The sequence below is a fragment of the Lissotriton vulgaris genome, chromosome 4_1, assembly GCF_964263255.1.
Source record: "Lissotriton vulgaris chromosome 4_1, aLisVul1.2, whole genome shotgun sequence".
Classification (NCBI taxonomy): domain Eukaryota; kingdom Metazoa; phylum Chordata; class Amphibia; order Caudata; family Salamandridae; genus Lissotriton; species Lissotriton vulgaris.
In genome coordinates this window covers 1207924720-1207940371 of record NC_141691.1, presented here as the reverse complement: position 1 = coordinate 1207940371, position 15652 = coordinate 1207924720, and the positions used below count along the sequence as shown (strand labels likewise).

Sequence of the window (15652 nt, the reverse complement as noted above, 5' to 3'; positions counted from 1 at the left end):
CTGTGATGGATCGAGTAGGTCATTCGTCTCCAAGTAGTTAACCAATTGTTCATTTACAAATGCTTCCAACACTTTCCCTGAGTATGGCAACAAGGAAATGGGACGATAGTTTATAAAAGCATTTGCATCTGCGCCGGGTTTTTTTAATATAGGGTTGACGGTGATGGATTAAACCCAGATCTTTTGACTTGGGTGTGAGTGTTTGATTGATTCAGATGCTCCGTCCATCACCACCCCCTTTTGTACCGCTTTTGGCCTCCATAAGTGTGGCAGGGTATGCTCAGACATGAGTCCCTTGCTCACTTTGCCACTGGATTCAAGCAAGCCGGGCTGAAGACGGCTGGAATGCCAGAAACCGGTCCTCGGAAGCTTGTTTCCGGTCCAGGAAAGACATGGCTTGGCAGTTCGGGCTGGACTGTACCCATGAGGCACAGGGTCAGACTGATTTGCATATAGCCATGTCTGAACTGGGGTGGCAGAGTGGGCTAAAGAACGGTGATGGATTAAACCCAGATCTTTTGACTGGGTGTGAGTGTTTGATTGATTCAGATGCCCCGTCCATCACCACCCCCTTTTGTACCGCTTTTGGCCGCCATAAGTGTGGCAGGGTATGCTCAGACGTGAGTCCCTTGCTCACTTTGCCACTGGATTCAAGCAAGCCGGGCTGAAGACTGTTGGAATGCCAGAAACCGGTCCTCGGAAGCTTGTTTCTGGTCCAGGGAAGACATGGCTTGGCAGTTCGGGCTGGACTGTTCCCATGAGGCACAGGGTCAGACTGATTTGCATATATCCATGTCTGAACTGGGGTGGCAGAGTGGGCTTAAGAACGGTGATGGATTAAACCCAGATCCTTTGACTGGGTGTGAGTGTTTGATTGATTCAGATGCTCCGTCCATCACCACCCCCTTTTGTACCACTTCATCTGCAGAATGCCAGATGCTGCCCAGTACTTTAAAAACCACTTCTCCTCATGGCTGGCATTGATTCCCTCGGTGCTCCTCACTCCAGGCCACCTTACAGATACAGCTTTTCCGCCCTTCCATGTTGCCTGCCCGGAGTAAACAAGCCTCTATTACAACCACTGATGGCCCCAATAAAGATAAGGAATTGTTTCATGACAGCTGTGAAGCAGACAATCCAGTCCGATGGGCCCAACGAAAAGGTGAAAGGGCTGCAACCAAAAAGCCTCACTTTCAATCAGCTGCCATCGTTGTACATAAACGGTGATGCCGGCCAATGCAATTGAGGGGCTGGGCTTCAAGTCCCCTTCTGAAATCTTCACAAGAGGTCTCGCAGAGCATTGCGCTGCCAGGCTACGCAAGACCTGAAAAAGTACTACTATAGCAGGAGAGACGTTTCCTACATTGGCACGTATTTCAGTTTATGCACTATAAAAGCTTGTTCTTTAATGATAAATAGTGCTCCTTTTGATTATGTCGAAAGTACTTTGTGCAGACAAACATCATAAATAATTATCGCCACTTTTATCCAGTACAAGGCTTACCTAGCCTTCTGGGACTTGTAGTATTGTAAAATCAGGACAACAAATCCGAGAATGCAGGGGATACATCTATCAGCACTGCTCGTGGCACAAGTAGCTGGGAATTGTGGAAAGTATGCTCATGTCTCCACCTTCCCAGGTGTGAACTGGGCCATTCCTCCTCCAGGTCTGTAACAATGTTATGTCTCCACAACAGGGGGGTTCTCAGCCCCTCTCCCTGGCTTGCATTTTACTCTTCCAGTCTGAGACTGGCCCAGATTGTTCTCAGGGGCAGAACTGGCAACTTCTTTTCCATGATCAGTCTCTACCCTAATGTTGAGTGTTTTTAGGTGTCGGACTCTTTGCGCTTTGTCCACCACTCAAATTAATTTAATATTTCCCTATACTAATTCCCCACTAATCCTGTTTGGGTTCCGGAGTAGCGTGCTACTCACAATCAAGCAGGAATCCCCATGTCAGAACCCGGTCACTGCGGTCCGATTCTTGACGCACATAGCCTTGGCAGCAGCGCACAGAGACCATACACTGCCACGCACAGAGGAAAATAATTAGAGGGAACAGTGGTCATGGCCGTGGCTGTGTTTCTGCTGCAGGGGGGCAAACAGGACAGCTGGGCCACTCTCGACGTGGGTCTCACTGCCTTGATGTCCCTCTGCATGCAGGTCGGTCTTCCTCGGTGTTGGTGTCCAGACTGGACACAACAAGCCTTGGTTGCTGCAAAGGGTTCAGTACCCCAGGTATTGGTGTTGTGCGGCTCTGGTCGTTCTTGGCGTCCCCGCACTTGGAGGGAAGAAGGATCTGACCTGTAGGAGCACTGCTGCCTCTTCATGGGTGACTGCTGCATCGGTATTCCTCGTAGACGGCAGGTCTTTGAAGCCTCCTACTTGATATGCTGATTTACCATCCTTCCTCGAGGAGGAGGTGACAGCATCTCTCTCCAGGGCAGGCATTGCTGCTGACCTCCTGAGAGCATGAGTTCTCTCCACTGGGGGTCAGAAATCCATCTGTGGTGGCAGGCTGGACAGAACCGGTGAGCCAGAACACTAGAGGACTGGTAGTTTCAGGGGGTTACTCTAAGGTACCCTCTGGGAGCTTGTATTATTAAAGCCAACATGGAATCAATGTGGTTTTATTAATACGAGCTGTTTGATACCAAACACTGTAAGTTTCAGTGAAGCCATTATGTACCTTGGAAACTCGTTTTGACCAGTGGCCCAGTACATACCTTAAGATGGCTTCCCTGTTCACTTGTACTGTCAGTAAGTGGCTTGCAGAGGAGCATATCTGCACATGCAGATATGTCACAATGTCATATAATACGCCCTGCCTTAGGGCTGTACCACCTGCTGTAGGGATTACTTACAAATATTACATGCCGTGTTAGGGGATATGGCACACAAGTGTGTGCCATGTTGTGTTTTACATTTTTAGAGCACCTTCCCATGCAGCCTGCAGTGGCATTTTGTATGAGTTTGGTGCTGTGTCCCTGTGAGAGGTACAAGATATGCTGCAGCTCTTACGGGCTCTATTCAGTACCTATGCTCTAGCTAGCAGAGGTTCCTTTTACTAGGGACTCACAGAGGTGCTCAAGGCCTGGTCACTTGGGGATCAAGTGATCAATTGTCTTATTTTTGGGAAAGAACACTGGCACTAGGGAAGGTACCCAGTGCACTTCAGTCAAAGTTGCATCACATACCAGGCAAAAAATGACTGCAACAAAAAACAAGTTTCCTGCAACCAGAAATGGAGATTCACTGGACAAGAAAAAAAGGACAAAGAAGAGCTGAAGAAGCGAGAACTGCAGGGTTTGGTGGACTTTGGCGCAAAACCATCTCTGCCTAGAGGTCATAGCCGTCTCCCCACCAAGTGAGAAGACGCCAGGGCCAACTGTAGGTACCCTGCACCAATACCTGGGGTACTGAACACCTTGTAGCAAACAAAGCTTATTTGAGTCCAATCCGGACTCCAATGCCGCAAAGACTGATCAGCCGACGAGGGAAGTCAGCACAGCAGATACCAGCACTGAGAGTGGCCCAGTTGCCCTGTTTTTCCCCCCTTTGCTGGTCTAACCAAGAACCCGGAGTGCCTTTGACGCACGGACATCAGCTGACCAAAACCCTCTGCACTCAAGCTCCCCGGGTCCACAACAACTGACAGTGCTCCCTGTTCCCAGGACCCCTACACACCGATCCCCTGTTGGGGGCTCCCGAACGTGTCCCCAAGTACCCCTCTGCAGCCTGTTTCTAGGTGACCCCCCTCTTTTCCTTCGGTGTAGCCTACAAGGCTACCAACCCATCCAGCACCTCTGCACCCAGACACTCCAGGGCAGGTAAACTTGAACTGCTGGTGCTACTTTTGAACTAGGCTCCCTAGCACCTTAAGTCTTTAAGGGGACCGTCAAGATTGCAAATACCTGTATGCAGTATGTTTCTTTCTCCATAGGAAAGCATTACTGCGTAAAAATGCATTTACATGCAAAAACTGAAACTTTACACTACTTTCCCAATGACGAAGTTATTGGTGTTAATATAAATATACCTGGTATTTTTCTAAAATTTGTGTCCAGTTTCTTGAGTGCGTGCCTCGTTTATTGACTCTGAGTTCAACAAATGCATTAACACTACCCTCTGATAAGCCTAAACTGCTCAATCACACTGCCACGAAAGAGAGCATTTGGGATTATTAATATTTAGCCAATAAGGGCCATCTGAACTTTCTACACAGTATGCCTTGTTTTGGTGTACTACATAAAAAAACACCTTCCTACGTACCTTTTGATTATTGCTTAAAAGGCTGTATACAATTTGTTTAATCCATATAGTTTGAATAAATCAAGCTTCCAAATGGTGACTGAATCTCTATTTTGTGTTTATGATCAGTTGAAAGCTGTCCTTAAAAGAACATTCATGCACACTATATATCAGTTGATGTGTGACGTTTGCATCAGCCTTTTTAATCATTCTACTAATAATCCGTGCCTGTGCAGCTGCCAGCATCTATCTTTTTGTTATGAGATGTACAACTCTGGTTCTAAAAAAAGAGGGAAAAAAATAGTGAATGCTCCACAGACCTTGATTAATACATTATTATTCAGCTCAGTAGGCGATAACTATTAAGTGTATTGAACTGCAAATGCCATCAACTGCTTTATTTTCAGTTACGACTTCACGTGGACGTCAACTCCTTATCATAGTTTTTCAACTCGTTATAACGAATTAGAGCCATGGACTAAATAATATAGGGTAAATAGCTTGGAGTCATCAAAGCTCTTTACTTGACTTGGCATAGGGGTTAACTAACCTTATCCATCGGTTTCATCTTGATAGACTCTTGTATTCCTTTGGGAGAGGATACCATTTTTTTTATAAATAACTTCTCATCATCCTATTGGAGAATGCCAATAAATGGGCCAATCACTGCATACCCATCTAACAATCTTGGAGCCCAGTAACTTGTGTGTTTATTTATCTTCCTCCCAAGAAATTATGCCTCAAAATATCACACAGCACCCAAGCTATGCTGCTGGAAAACAACCAAACTGTGTGGTGCCACTTCATTGATTTTCTCATCCAGGATGTAGAAAGATGTTGGTCAACTAATGAGGTCACCAATTGTGCCCTGAGTTTTTCCAACCAGTCTCTGACTTTGTGATCAGACCTATGTAGTAAGCTCGAAAAATCATAAAAGTGTTACTAGACCTGCAGTTCTAGTAACTTGAAAAACTTACTTGACCTACCTGTAATGTACTTGACCTCTGACTCTGAAAGCGGAGCAAATGTGACAAGATTAACAAGATTTAAAGACATCTTTATTGCTCATTCACTTTGTGAGAAATAAGGATGCCTTTAAATCTTGTTATCTTGTCACATTTGTTCCTCTTCCTACTCGACAGAAAGGGTGAGTAGGTCCTAAAATTAGCTTGTCCTGATTAAATCGTGCTTGCCATAGCGAGCGGGAGAGTGAATTTTTCGAGCCCTGTACTAGTAGTCTGCATTGCAAAATCTCCAGTTGCAGGGGGATGCACAACGACCTGCCTAATGAATATTTGGTCGCCACCCATAACCTTCATTTCAGCAAATAAGGTTTTCCGACTTTATATATGATCTTGATACATGATGTGCACCCTCCAGGTAGTTCTTTCCTTATGCAATGTAAACCTCTAAAATAAGATTTCAAATGTAATCTGAAATTAAGTATCTTTCTTATCTTTTCAATTTGTTGCAGATTTCTTTGACACCAAAACACCATCTGCTCCAAAGGTTTCGCATTCCGGTTCCATTTTGAAAGCTGAATTTCAGGAAAAGCCAGTAGAACGGTAAGGTCAATACCAGGCTAAGATATTGGCATTCAGGTGTTTTGACCTAAGCCTGTTTGATAAAGTGTTCAGCATATTAAGTGGAGAGCTGTAACACATTTGCCACATTAAGCTTTGTAATTATATTTAACTATGTGATAGGTCATGAACGCGCAGAAGGTGGTAGTGCGGGTACGATGCATGATTGCCACCTGGGGGGTCAGGCACACACTGCACGATGAATTAACTATAGAAGCGGAACTACAACCGCTAGAAAAAGTGGTGGCCGAGCAGGGTGCAGGGATCTAATTCCTCCGGCATTTGCGCTTACGCTATACGGAAGCGTAGACGAGACTGAGCAAGCACGATTACAAATATCTGATCACCAAGCATAATGCAGAAGGTGACCGCTCAGGTAGGATGCTAGTGTGGTTGGTAAGGAAAAATCGACAACAAGCACCGATCCAACGACGAATCGACAGCTCATTAGCCATGATACAAGGCAACATTAATGACATATTCCGCAATTATTACTGAATACTCTACAGGGAGGTGCCTCCCACCAACCCTGCCCTCTTACAGGGTTTTTAGTCCAGAAGCTCACTGCCCAGCTTGTCCCCACTCCAAAAGGCAGACCTGGATATACTGCTTCAGTTTGTAAAAATAAAGATGCTGTTGATAAAATAGTCAGGACCCCAGGCACTGACGGGCTGCCCGTAGAGTTTTGTGCCAGATTCTCTGCACACTCGCCCAGCCGCTCCTGGAGGTGCTCAAGGAGGTCCACTCCCACCATCGGTGGACCGACTCACAACGTAAAGCACTAATAGTTGTTTCTCCCAAACTGGAGCAAGATCCTTCAAATGTCTGGTCTTTCTGCCCACTGTCCCTCTTAAATCTTGACTGTAAAGTGCTCAGTAAAGTGTTTGCCAACAGGTTGCACCTGATGATCAGCACCCTGGTGCTTGAGAATCAATCTGGCTTTATACCAGGTCATAGCACCTTTCATAATAACGTCACCTTTTATGGCTTATCCACTCTACACCCCCAGAGGCACACAGCATGGTTGCGGTATCTCTGGATATCGAGAAGGCCTTTGACAACTTGGGTTGGGACTTCTTGTTATCTACGTTGCACCACTTGGGTTTTTTGGGGAGGGTTCCTGGGATGGATATGTACCTTATACTCAGAACCGATGGACGGAGCAGCTGATATTAAACCGCTTTCCCTCTTTAAGAGTCACAATGCAGCGCTGCCTGCAATCCCCATTGCTATTCCTCGGTTGGCGATGGAGCCACTGGCTTGTCACTTTCGGCTGCGGACACGGGATTGGGGAATCCCGGAGCTCTACCATCCCTCACAAATCTCTTTTCGGAGATGATGTTTTGGTCTATTTGCGTGACGTCGGGATCTCACTGCCCGCCTAATGCACCTGTTGGATGAGTTTGGGACTGTGGCCGGCCTCAGGATTAACTGGTCCAAATCCTGTTTATTCCCTCTAATGCCCACTCTGGAACCTCATGGAGACGCTTCTCTAGGGCATTGCCTGCAATGGTGTTATGATATGTTTAAATATCTTAGTGTTCAGATGTACCACACTGCCCAAGCACTGGAGGAATGCAATAAAGGAAAAACGATGCGCTCTGTATGTGGCTCCTCCCCTTTTGATGTTCTCTCCCTTTATCCCTGGGTGGCAAGTGCTGAAATGTTAATCCTTTCCCGCCTACTGTATTTCTTTGCCACCTTGCAGATAGTCCTCCCCAAATGATTCTTCAAGTAGTTAAATGGTCTTTTTTTACATTTGATCTGGAGCACGGGACGCCTGTTGGTGGCACAGTCCATAGCATAATGCTCACTTCAGGAAGGAGGAATGTGCGCTTCTGATTTTGGCAGCCCAGTTGCAATGGCCTCTGCGTTGGCTGGACACCCACCCCATCACCATGCGTGCCGCTGTCCGCTCTCCTCCTAGCACGGTGAGCATATACACTTGCCTCTTGGACCATGCTTGCCTGCCCCAAAAGGGATCAAGTTTAATGATGGCTACTAGGGCATGCTGGCGACATTTCGTACATGGTCGGCAGCATGCTGTGCCCTACCCTCCCTCGATCGTAATGAGCCACTTGCCAGGCATAGGCTAACAACCATGACTTGAAACAATGGAGGACTGCAAGGATTGCTGATATAGGTGACCTTTACCAGGACGGCTTCCTGATGTCCTTCGGGGACATTTTGGATATGTAAGAATACCAGCAGGGCACTTTTTGACATACCAGGTCATCAAACACGCTATGAGTGTCATGTGGGGGGCTGAAGAGGCAGAACTGGCCCATTCACTGCTCCGTAAGGTACTTCTTACACAGGGTGGGACATGTTGTGCCATCGCAATCCTGTATGTGGCCCCTATTGTCCAGTAATCTGGCGGATATCATCAAAGCCATGCCCTGATGGTATGATGTGCTTCCCAGCCCATTGTCCAATAAAGCTTGGTTCAGGGCACTTAAAGGCATGAAAGAAGTCTCCTGAAATCCTATAATGCATTTCACACAATTCAGTTATTTACACCAAGCATATCTCTCCCCCCAACGTGTCAAACGGTTGTACCCCGCATCCACGTCAGAATGTACGAGGTGTAAACTACTGAAGGCTTGATTCTATACAGGGGTTCAGACTGCACTTCATTACAACGGACATGGGTCAAAGTCAGGTGGACTCAGCCCGACCACCAACATCAGCCCCCCCCCCCCTCGGCGTGTGTGGCAGCCGGGACTAGACAGATCCCGGGCACACACAGAGCCGCACCCGAACGTTTCAAAGGTCTTTAAAAGACCATTTGAATGTTAACTAGGCCTTGTATTTGTTTCACCCCTTCTAAGAGCTCCTGCAGCTCCACTCAGCCTTCTGATTAAAGGTTCAGCCCCCCCCCCCCGAAATTTTTTCTTAGCCCCCCCCCCCCGAAATTTGGCTCTAGTTGCGCCTCTGGTCAAAGTTACGGTTACAGTGTGCAGAATGTCGGAACACACACTGGTTCCCACCCCCGAATCTTGCCTCTTGGCCTTCGCACCATAAATAAGGGTGATCAACACCTAAATCACTTCATTTACTTAGCATTTGTCCTTTTAAAACAGCAAATTTCAATGCAGTGGAAGGCGTCCACAACCCCAGACACTGCCAGATGGTTGACCGCACTGTTACCTTGGGCTCGAGCAGAGTCGAATGTTTTGCGTTCTCTGCGTGATTGAGGACAGGCGGAGCGGGGGGATTGGGACATATATATTACAAAGATTGAAGTGAAGAAGGATTTGCGCCCACCTTGAAGCAGATGATTTTGGACTCACGGGCAAATGCCCTTCTCTGGACTGTACTCGCTTTAGAAGGAGATTTTAGTAGTCCATGCCTGCTGTCTCATGCCAATACCATTGGTGTCACTCTCCACCAAATGTGACCTGACACTGCGCACACACACTATCTGGGGTACCCGTACTGTGTAGCTGGGACTATACACCCCCCCACCACCCCACAAAGGGTACTAGCGCAGATGATGTCACGTCATTTGGCATATTGTTTCACATTGTTATGCAAACTGTATTTGTGATAGTTATGTCCTAATGCATGATGACTGTACCCATACAATGTATACTGTGTAACTGGCGTCACCTTTCAGTTAAGATCAAATAAAATAGATTTTTAAAAAAACTGTCATAGGTTGTGAGAAGCTGGCCTGGTATATGATGTCCACTAATGTATGTGCTACGCAAACAAATAAAGGACGGAATGCTGAATAAATCATACATTCACCCCCCAGTTAAGAGATCTGAGTTAAATCCATTGTTCTTTTGCTCATCATGCCAACCCAGTTTAGACCCAGCCATAGGCAATCAGTTTTGACCCTGTACCTCATGGGAACAGTCCAGACCGAACTGCCAAGCCAGGTCCTCTCAGGACTGGAAACAAGCATCCTGGGACCGGTTTCTGTGTATTTCCCTTCATCAGCTTGGCTAGCTTTAATCCAGTTACACAGTGAGCAAGGGACCCACATCTGAGCATACGCGTCCCACTTAGGGTGAAAAGTGCTACACAAACAAATTATGGACATAATGCTGAATACATTTTACATTCATCCCCTAGTCAAGAGATCCGAGTTAAATCAATTTTTTTTTGCTCACCATGCCACCCCAGTTTAGACCCAGCTATATGCAATCAGTCTTGATCCTGTGCCTTATGGGAACAGTCCAGATCGAACTGCCAAACCAGATCCTCCCTGGACCGCAAACAAGCATCCTTGTGTTTGCTTTGTTCGCCCTAAGTTTGCAGGGTATGCCCATACGGTGGTCCCTTGCTCACTTTCCCACTGGATTCAAGCTAGCCTGGTTGCTGAGGGCTTTTAGCTGTTAGCCCAAAACCGGTCCCAGGATGCTTGTTTCCGGTCCAGGGAAGACCTGACTTGGCAGTTCGAGCTGGACTGTTCCCATGAGGCACAGGGTCAATACTGATTTGCATATAGCTGTGTCTGAACTGGGGTGGGGAATTGAGCTAAAGAACAATGATGGATTCAACCCCGATCTGTGACTGGTGGTGAGTGTCTGAAAACTTTCAGCGCTCCATCCATCATCTCCTTTTGTTTACTTTGTTCGCACTGAAGTAAGTGGGCACCTTCCACCAGTCCAGGCACCACTTATGGTGATTTAGGAGGTCTCGGACAACCTCAGAAAGCTATCCCAGTGGTAGCTGTGGAGAGTAGCCTTAACGCTTTGTCTTGAAGGACTGTAAAGCAGCTTTTTTTTTACCAGAATGCAGTCTTATAGTATAGATTAAATGAAAATGAACAACACAAAGTATATATAAAAATATGTATTTATTATATAGCACTCGCAGTACGTTACAGGTTCTCCTACACGGAGATAGACACAAAGGACAAGATACTTTAGCGAAGAAATCACAGTAAATAGCACTACTACAAAGTCGGCCCCAGGGGAGGACTAAACCATATACTAAGAAAGTGGTATAAGAACCACAGCCACAAGATAATGTCCAGAGGACGTAGAATTGCTGGGGACCCACAGAACCATCCAAGGTAAGTTGATGGGGACCCTCCGCCCCCCCCCCTTCCCCTGGAGAGCATGTGCAGGGTGAGAACACAACTACGTGCGACGTACAAGTCTATGTGTATGTTGTGATTGGAATTTGAAATATTAGGGACCAGTGGACCCTGAAGAAACCCAGTGGAAGACAGAAGGTTGGAGAGCCACCCTACCTGTGGATACCTTGGTACCCAAGTTACCTATCCCAGGGAAGCCGGCTGCATAGGTATGAAGTGGAATCGGTAATCTCTGTCGAACCCAATGGAAGACTTCAGGAAAGTGCTGCTGCCGGAAGAGGAGAAAGTGTCTGGAGGAATCCAAACGTGGATTCTTGAAGAAGAGTACCTGAATGCAGAGGGAACAGAGTCTATGTAACTCAGGAGTGACCAGCAGCCCTGGAAGACAAATGCCCTCTAAATGTCGGGTGGTTCAGGAAAGAGGACAGTGACCTTGACTCTGCAGCTGCGAGGACCAGGCAATGCTGAGGATAACTAGGACCCGGATACGAGCTGTCCCACGAAGGTTGGTGTCCGGCAGGAGCACCAACAACCCTTGGCAAATGTAACCCACGGAGGAAGTCAAGAAGGTGCACGGTTGGAACCTTCAAGGTCCTGGAGACTCACCAGAAGCAGGGTAGTGAGTGTAGGCCCGAGCAATCTGGGGGAACCCAAGAAAAACAAAGGTGACCCACAGGCCAAGGGCAAAGGAGTTGCGAGAGGACCTCTATTAGCTCACCAAAAGATGCAAGTAATGATGCACACAATGTGGCATGGCCGAATATTCTGGTCACTGGAAGTGCTCGATGTTGGAGCTACTTGGAGCCCAAAGATCTTCTTGCGAAGATGTCACCAAGTCTTTGCAACTGCAATGGAGATGCGATACCCAGGGTTTGGTATTGCAACCCCCACAAGGACAACTGGCCTCAAACTTGGTAAGAGGGTAGAGCAGGCCTCAGGAGCTGAGGGAAACCACCACCGGTGTTGCAGAGCCCATGGAGTATGTAGGAGGTCAGGATCTGCAGACCGGTCGTCTTAGTTGAGGTGCCTGTGAATGCAGGGGAGTGACTCCTTTACTCCAAGGGAGAATACTTCTTGTGTCCTTGATGTTTCACAGGCCTTGGAAGGTTCCTGTATGATGCACAGGCACAGACGATGCAGCAGAATGGAAGGGAGATGAAGTCAGGCCCAAGTGAAGTCCAGAGTGCCCAGACAGTAGAAGTGCAGTGGTTTCAGTTCTGAATTTTATCCTACGACGAATCTAGGGACCTACACACAGGTAAGCCCTTAAGTACCCTAGGGAAAGGGTTGGGAAGATTCAAGGATCCTCCCAGGGAAGGGTCTGGACATGGGGGAGGTTACTCCCATGTTCTTTGTCCAGTTTAGTGTCAGAGCGGGAGCCAATGGCTCCCAGGACTGGTTTGAACTGGACTGTGCACAGGGTCACAAAATGTGCCTCTCATGCAGACTTTCATGCGCTGGCAAGCGCACCCACCCAGCCCTAAAAGACTAAATCCTGTCTGGAAGGTGGTCACACCTCCCTGTGACAGGATGCCTATTGTTCTGCCTTCTCCTGCCCGAGCTTGGCTCAGCAGCAGGACAGGAGAAATGTGTCTCTGGTCGGCAGCAACCATTTTGTGCTATCCAGGACTAGAAGGTTCGTACCAGGAACACTGAGAGCCTAACGGAGGGCTCTTCCAGTGCTTGGAATCATACCTTCCACAACGTACAGCTACCAAATATGACAGAATTCGTTGCAGCTGTTTTTGAGATGTTCATTGCTTGATTCCGCGTTGCCCCTCTATATAAGTGTATGGCTGCTTCAGTGACAATCAAGGAGAACAGACTCTATAGGCTGCAGGGTTGTACTGCTCATGCAGGGGCACCCTTCCACTTAGAACCAAGCCACCTGCCTTCAGGATTGTAAAGGCCTGCTATAGGGGTGATTTATAGGTTTTATGTGCAGTGACCCTCAGATATAGTAAACCTATATCTTTTAGTAAGGCATGCATATACCAACGTATACTGGCTGCAATGGCAGGCCTGTAGTTCCATTTTGGATGGTCTCTCATGGGTGGCATAATACATGCTGCAGCCCATGGGAGACCTCTGGGGTACCGATGCCCTGGGTACATGGGTGCCATATACTAGGGACTGACTAGGGTACCCCAGTATCCAATCTGGGATGTATGTAAGTACTAAACACAACAATTTAGGGAGAAAGCAGATAGACTGGGGTCCTGATTAGCAGGATCCCAGTCAGACTAGTCAAAAACGGCATCAAATCAAGCAAAAAGTGGGGGTAACCATAAGAAGTAGATCCTACTTTCTTACACTGACCGTAGCGCACCAGTAGTAATATGCCATCTCAGGTGGTGGAGTCCCAGCAGGAGCCACATGGTCCCACCTAGTGGAGCTAGAGAGCCATTGCAGCTGAAAAGTTTTCCAGATCAGTCTGAAGCCTGAAGGAGTCTACAATACGTATCAATGTAGCTACCACAAATATTTTTTATTAAATGTAAGTAACTTCTTCAGTCCTTTAGTTGATGTTTCTTTAAGTATTAGAAGTGTTTTTGAAGCTTCTAATGTATCTCATTACCGTTCCTGCGAGCACGTTCATAGAAAACATTAATTTGCAAAACCAACAGGTCACTTTCTATCATGTAAATTAACATTACAGATATATTGTATTGTTGTAATAACTGCTGTATTTATTCTCTTATCTGTTGTACTTGTACTGTTGATAAAAAGTGATGCAGGTGAATCAGCAGTTAGAATGATTATCTATTATTTGCCAGAAGAGGGCGCTAGTTGTCACTTTTCAGTGAACGGTGTGTATTCCACTTGGATAACGGTTTACTATGTAATGTTTCAGGAAAGAGAACACTGCAGAAGCCCTCCCTGAGGGGTTCTTTGATGACCCAGAAGTGGATGCTAAGGTAAGTTCATTTTCTCTTTTTGGGGGTTCAAATGAATTCGCTGGCGCAATATTGTGTCTCGGCAACAAACTGTGTCATTCCGTTGCACTAACCAAATAAAAAGGCATAATATGTGGTTTTAGCCATCTTATTGTTAACTGGGAGGGAAAGTAAGTGTAAGCCCCCGCACATATCTACCTTGCAGACCAGACTGTGAAAATAGTGGCGGCTTGTGGCCGATGAGAGAATTATGGAAATTCTACAAATAGATGGTTTTGAAAGTAAGTTTGTGTATCGCCTCGCTGCTTTCCATGTGTACCATCTCTGCCTCACACACAGTTCACTGTTGTTGGCAAACCTGCATAAATTGCGCAAAAGTGCGCATCTTTTTAACGCAATTGTGTGAAGCCTGCGACAAAGCTTGTCTAGTGATGGTACACGTTACTCTTTCTTTCCTTTTACAGCTGGTTCGTGCCACAAAGGCTCCGTTTTAAACAATGGCTTTCCTCCAGAGGGACAGATATTAAAATAACACCCACCAATTTCCACACACCAGGGCACTGGCATATGAGCACACACATCGCTCAAGGTACATGTAACCACGCACCTACAGGCCGCTTTTGTCTTTAGATATACACAGATCATCTGATCATTTGCACCCAGAGATCCGCAAATTAAGAATGTCCCACATGAATACATATGCATTTAGAATTCCATTTTATATACCTCTGAGGCTCTAATTTGAGTGGTCTTCTAAGAAGTACCACAGTGCAAAATTATACGTGCAGCATTTCCACGAGGGTTCAACACGGTAGATTTGTCAATAACAATACAAAAAGGACTGTCAATGGTCTGTACAACTAATGGGGGAAAACAAAAGAAAAATGTGACGTACTCTGTGTCTACCTGTAAGGTGTGTACAACAAAAAGGAAATGAATCCCATCAGCCCACCCATATGGCAGAGCTTCATCATCTGGGATAGAACCAAAGATGGTCCGGTTAAGGAGCCACACACCTGTTGGAATTATGTGCTTCTCCAAACCCAAGGAACCACCAGTGATGGATCGTACCAAAAATCAAGACAGTTTGAAATAATAACTGTCTGTTAAGGATGGTATTTGACCAAATACCATCCTTAACAGACAGTTATTATTTCAAACTGTCTCACACTCATTTTAATCTTGACACCATGATTTTCCCTAATAAACCTTTACTTAAATCATGGTAGCCAGTTTTACATCTCACTTTTTGATTCTTTTCTCACTGCAATTTAATATCCCACACCATCTCAAACTGTTTTGATTTTTGGTACGATCCATCACTGGTGGTTAATAGGCGTTTTGAAGCAGCAGAGATGTGAAGTGCAATACCGTAATCCTCCTACACCTACTGTAGACTTCCAGTGGGGAATTCCTCTTCCTTATTTACTGTTGTACAAAGGCATATCTTCCAGCCTCCAAGGAAATCACAACTTGGAACCAGTACAGCTAGGACACAAGGCAACTGCAGTCTGTAGAAAATCCCTCACCCAACACCCAGACCAATGCCTGCTGAACCATACTCCCAAAACAGTGCAGCTACATGCTGATGGAGTCTGAACTAAAATTCTACCTGAAGTAATCAGTTTGATAGTTTGTTTTATAAAATTGTTTATAAGGGTCACGCTCTGGGAGGCGATCGGCAACCATGTAAAATTACTGTAATCAGGGCTGCGTGGTCATTCATGCATCAATCTGTACTTATGTAAGTAGACGGTTATACTCTTATCTTCATTTAACTTTCTTTACTACAGTTTCCAAATCCTACAGTCCCACTATATTGAGACAAAACGAAATAATAACAAATAATCATTGTATATTAAATAATA

The 15652-nt window shown here is 46.2% G+C and overlaps 1 protein-coding gene across 2 annotated transcripts in view; it reads left to right on the top strand.

The window, feature by feature from the left end:
• The window catches only part of ZNF830 (zinc finger protein 830), a 173040-nt gene that overhangs the window by 83945 nt on the left and 73443 nt on the right, over positions 1-15652 (top strand). For both annotated transcript variants that reach the window (XM_086965418.1, XM_086965419.1), the window contains exons 6-7: positions 5726-5816; positions 13742-13805. In XM_086965418.1, coding sequence (XP_086821544.1) covers positions 5726-5816; positions 13742-13805 — 155 coding nt within the window. The remainder of the gene's footprint in view (positions 1-5725; positions 5817-13741; positions 13806-15652) is intronic.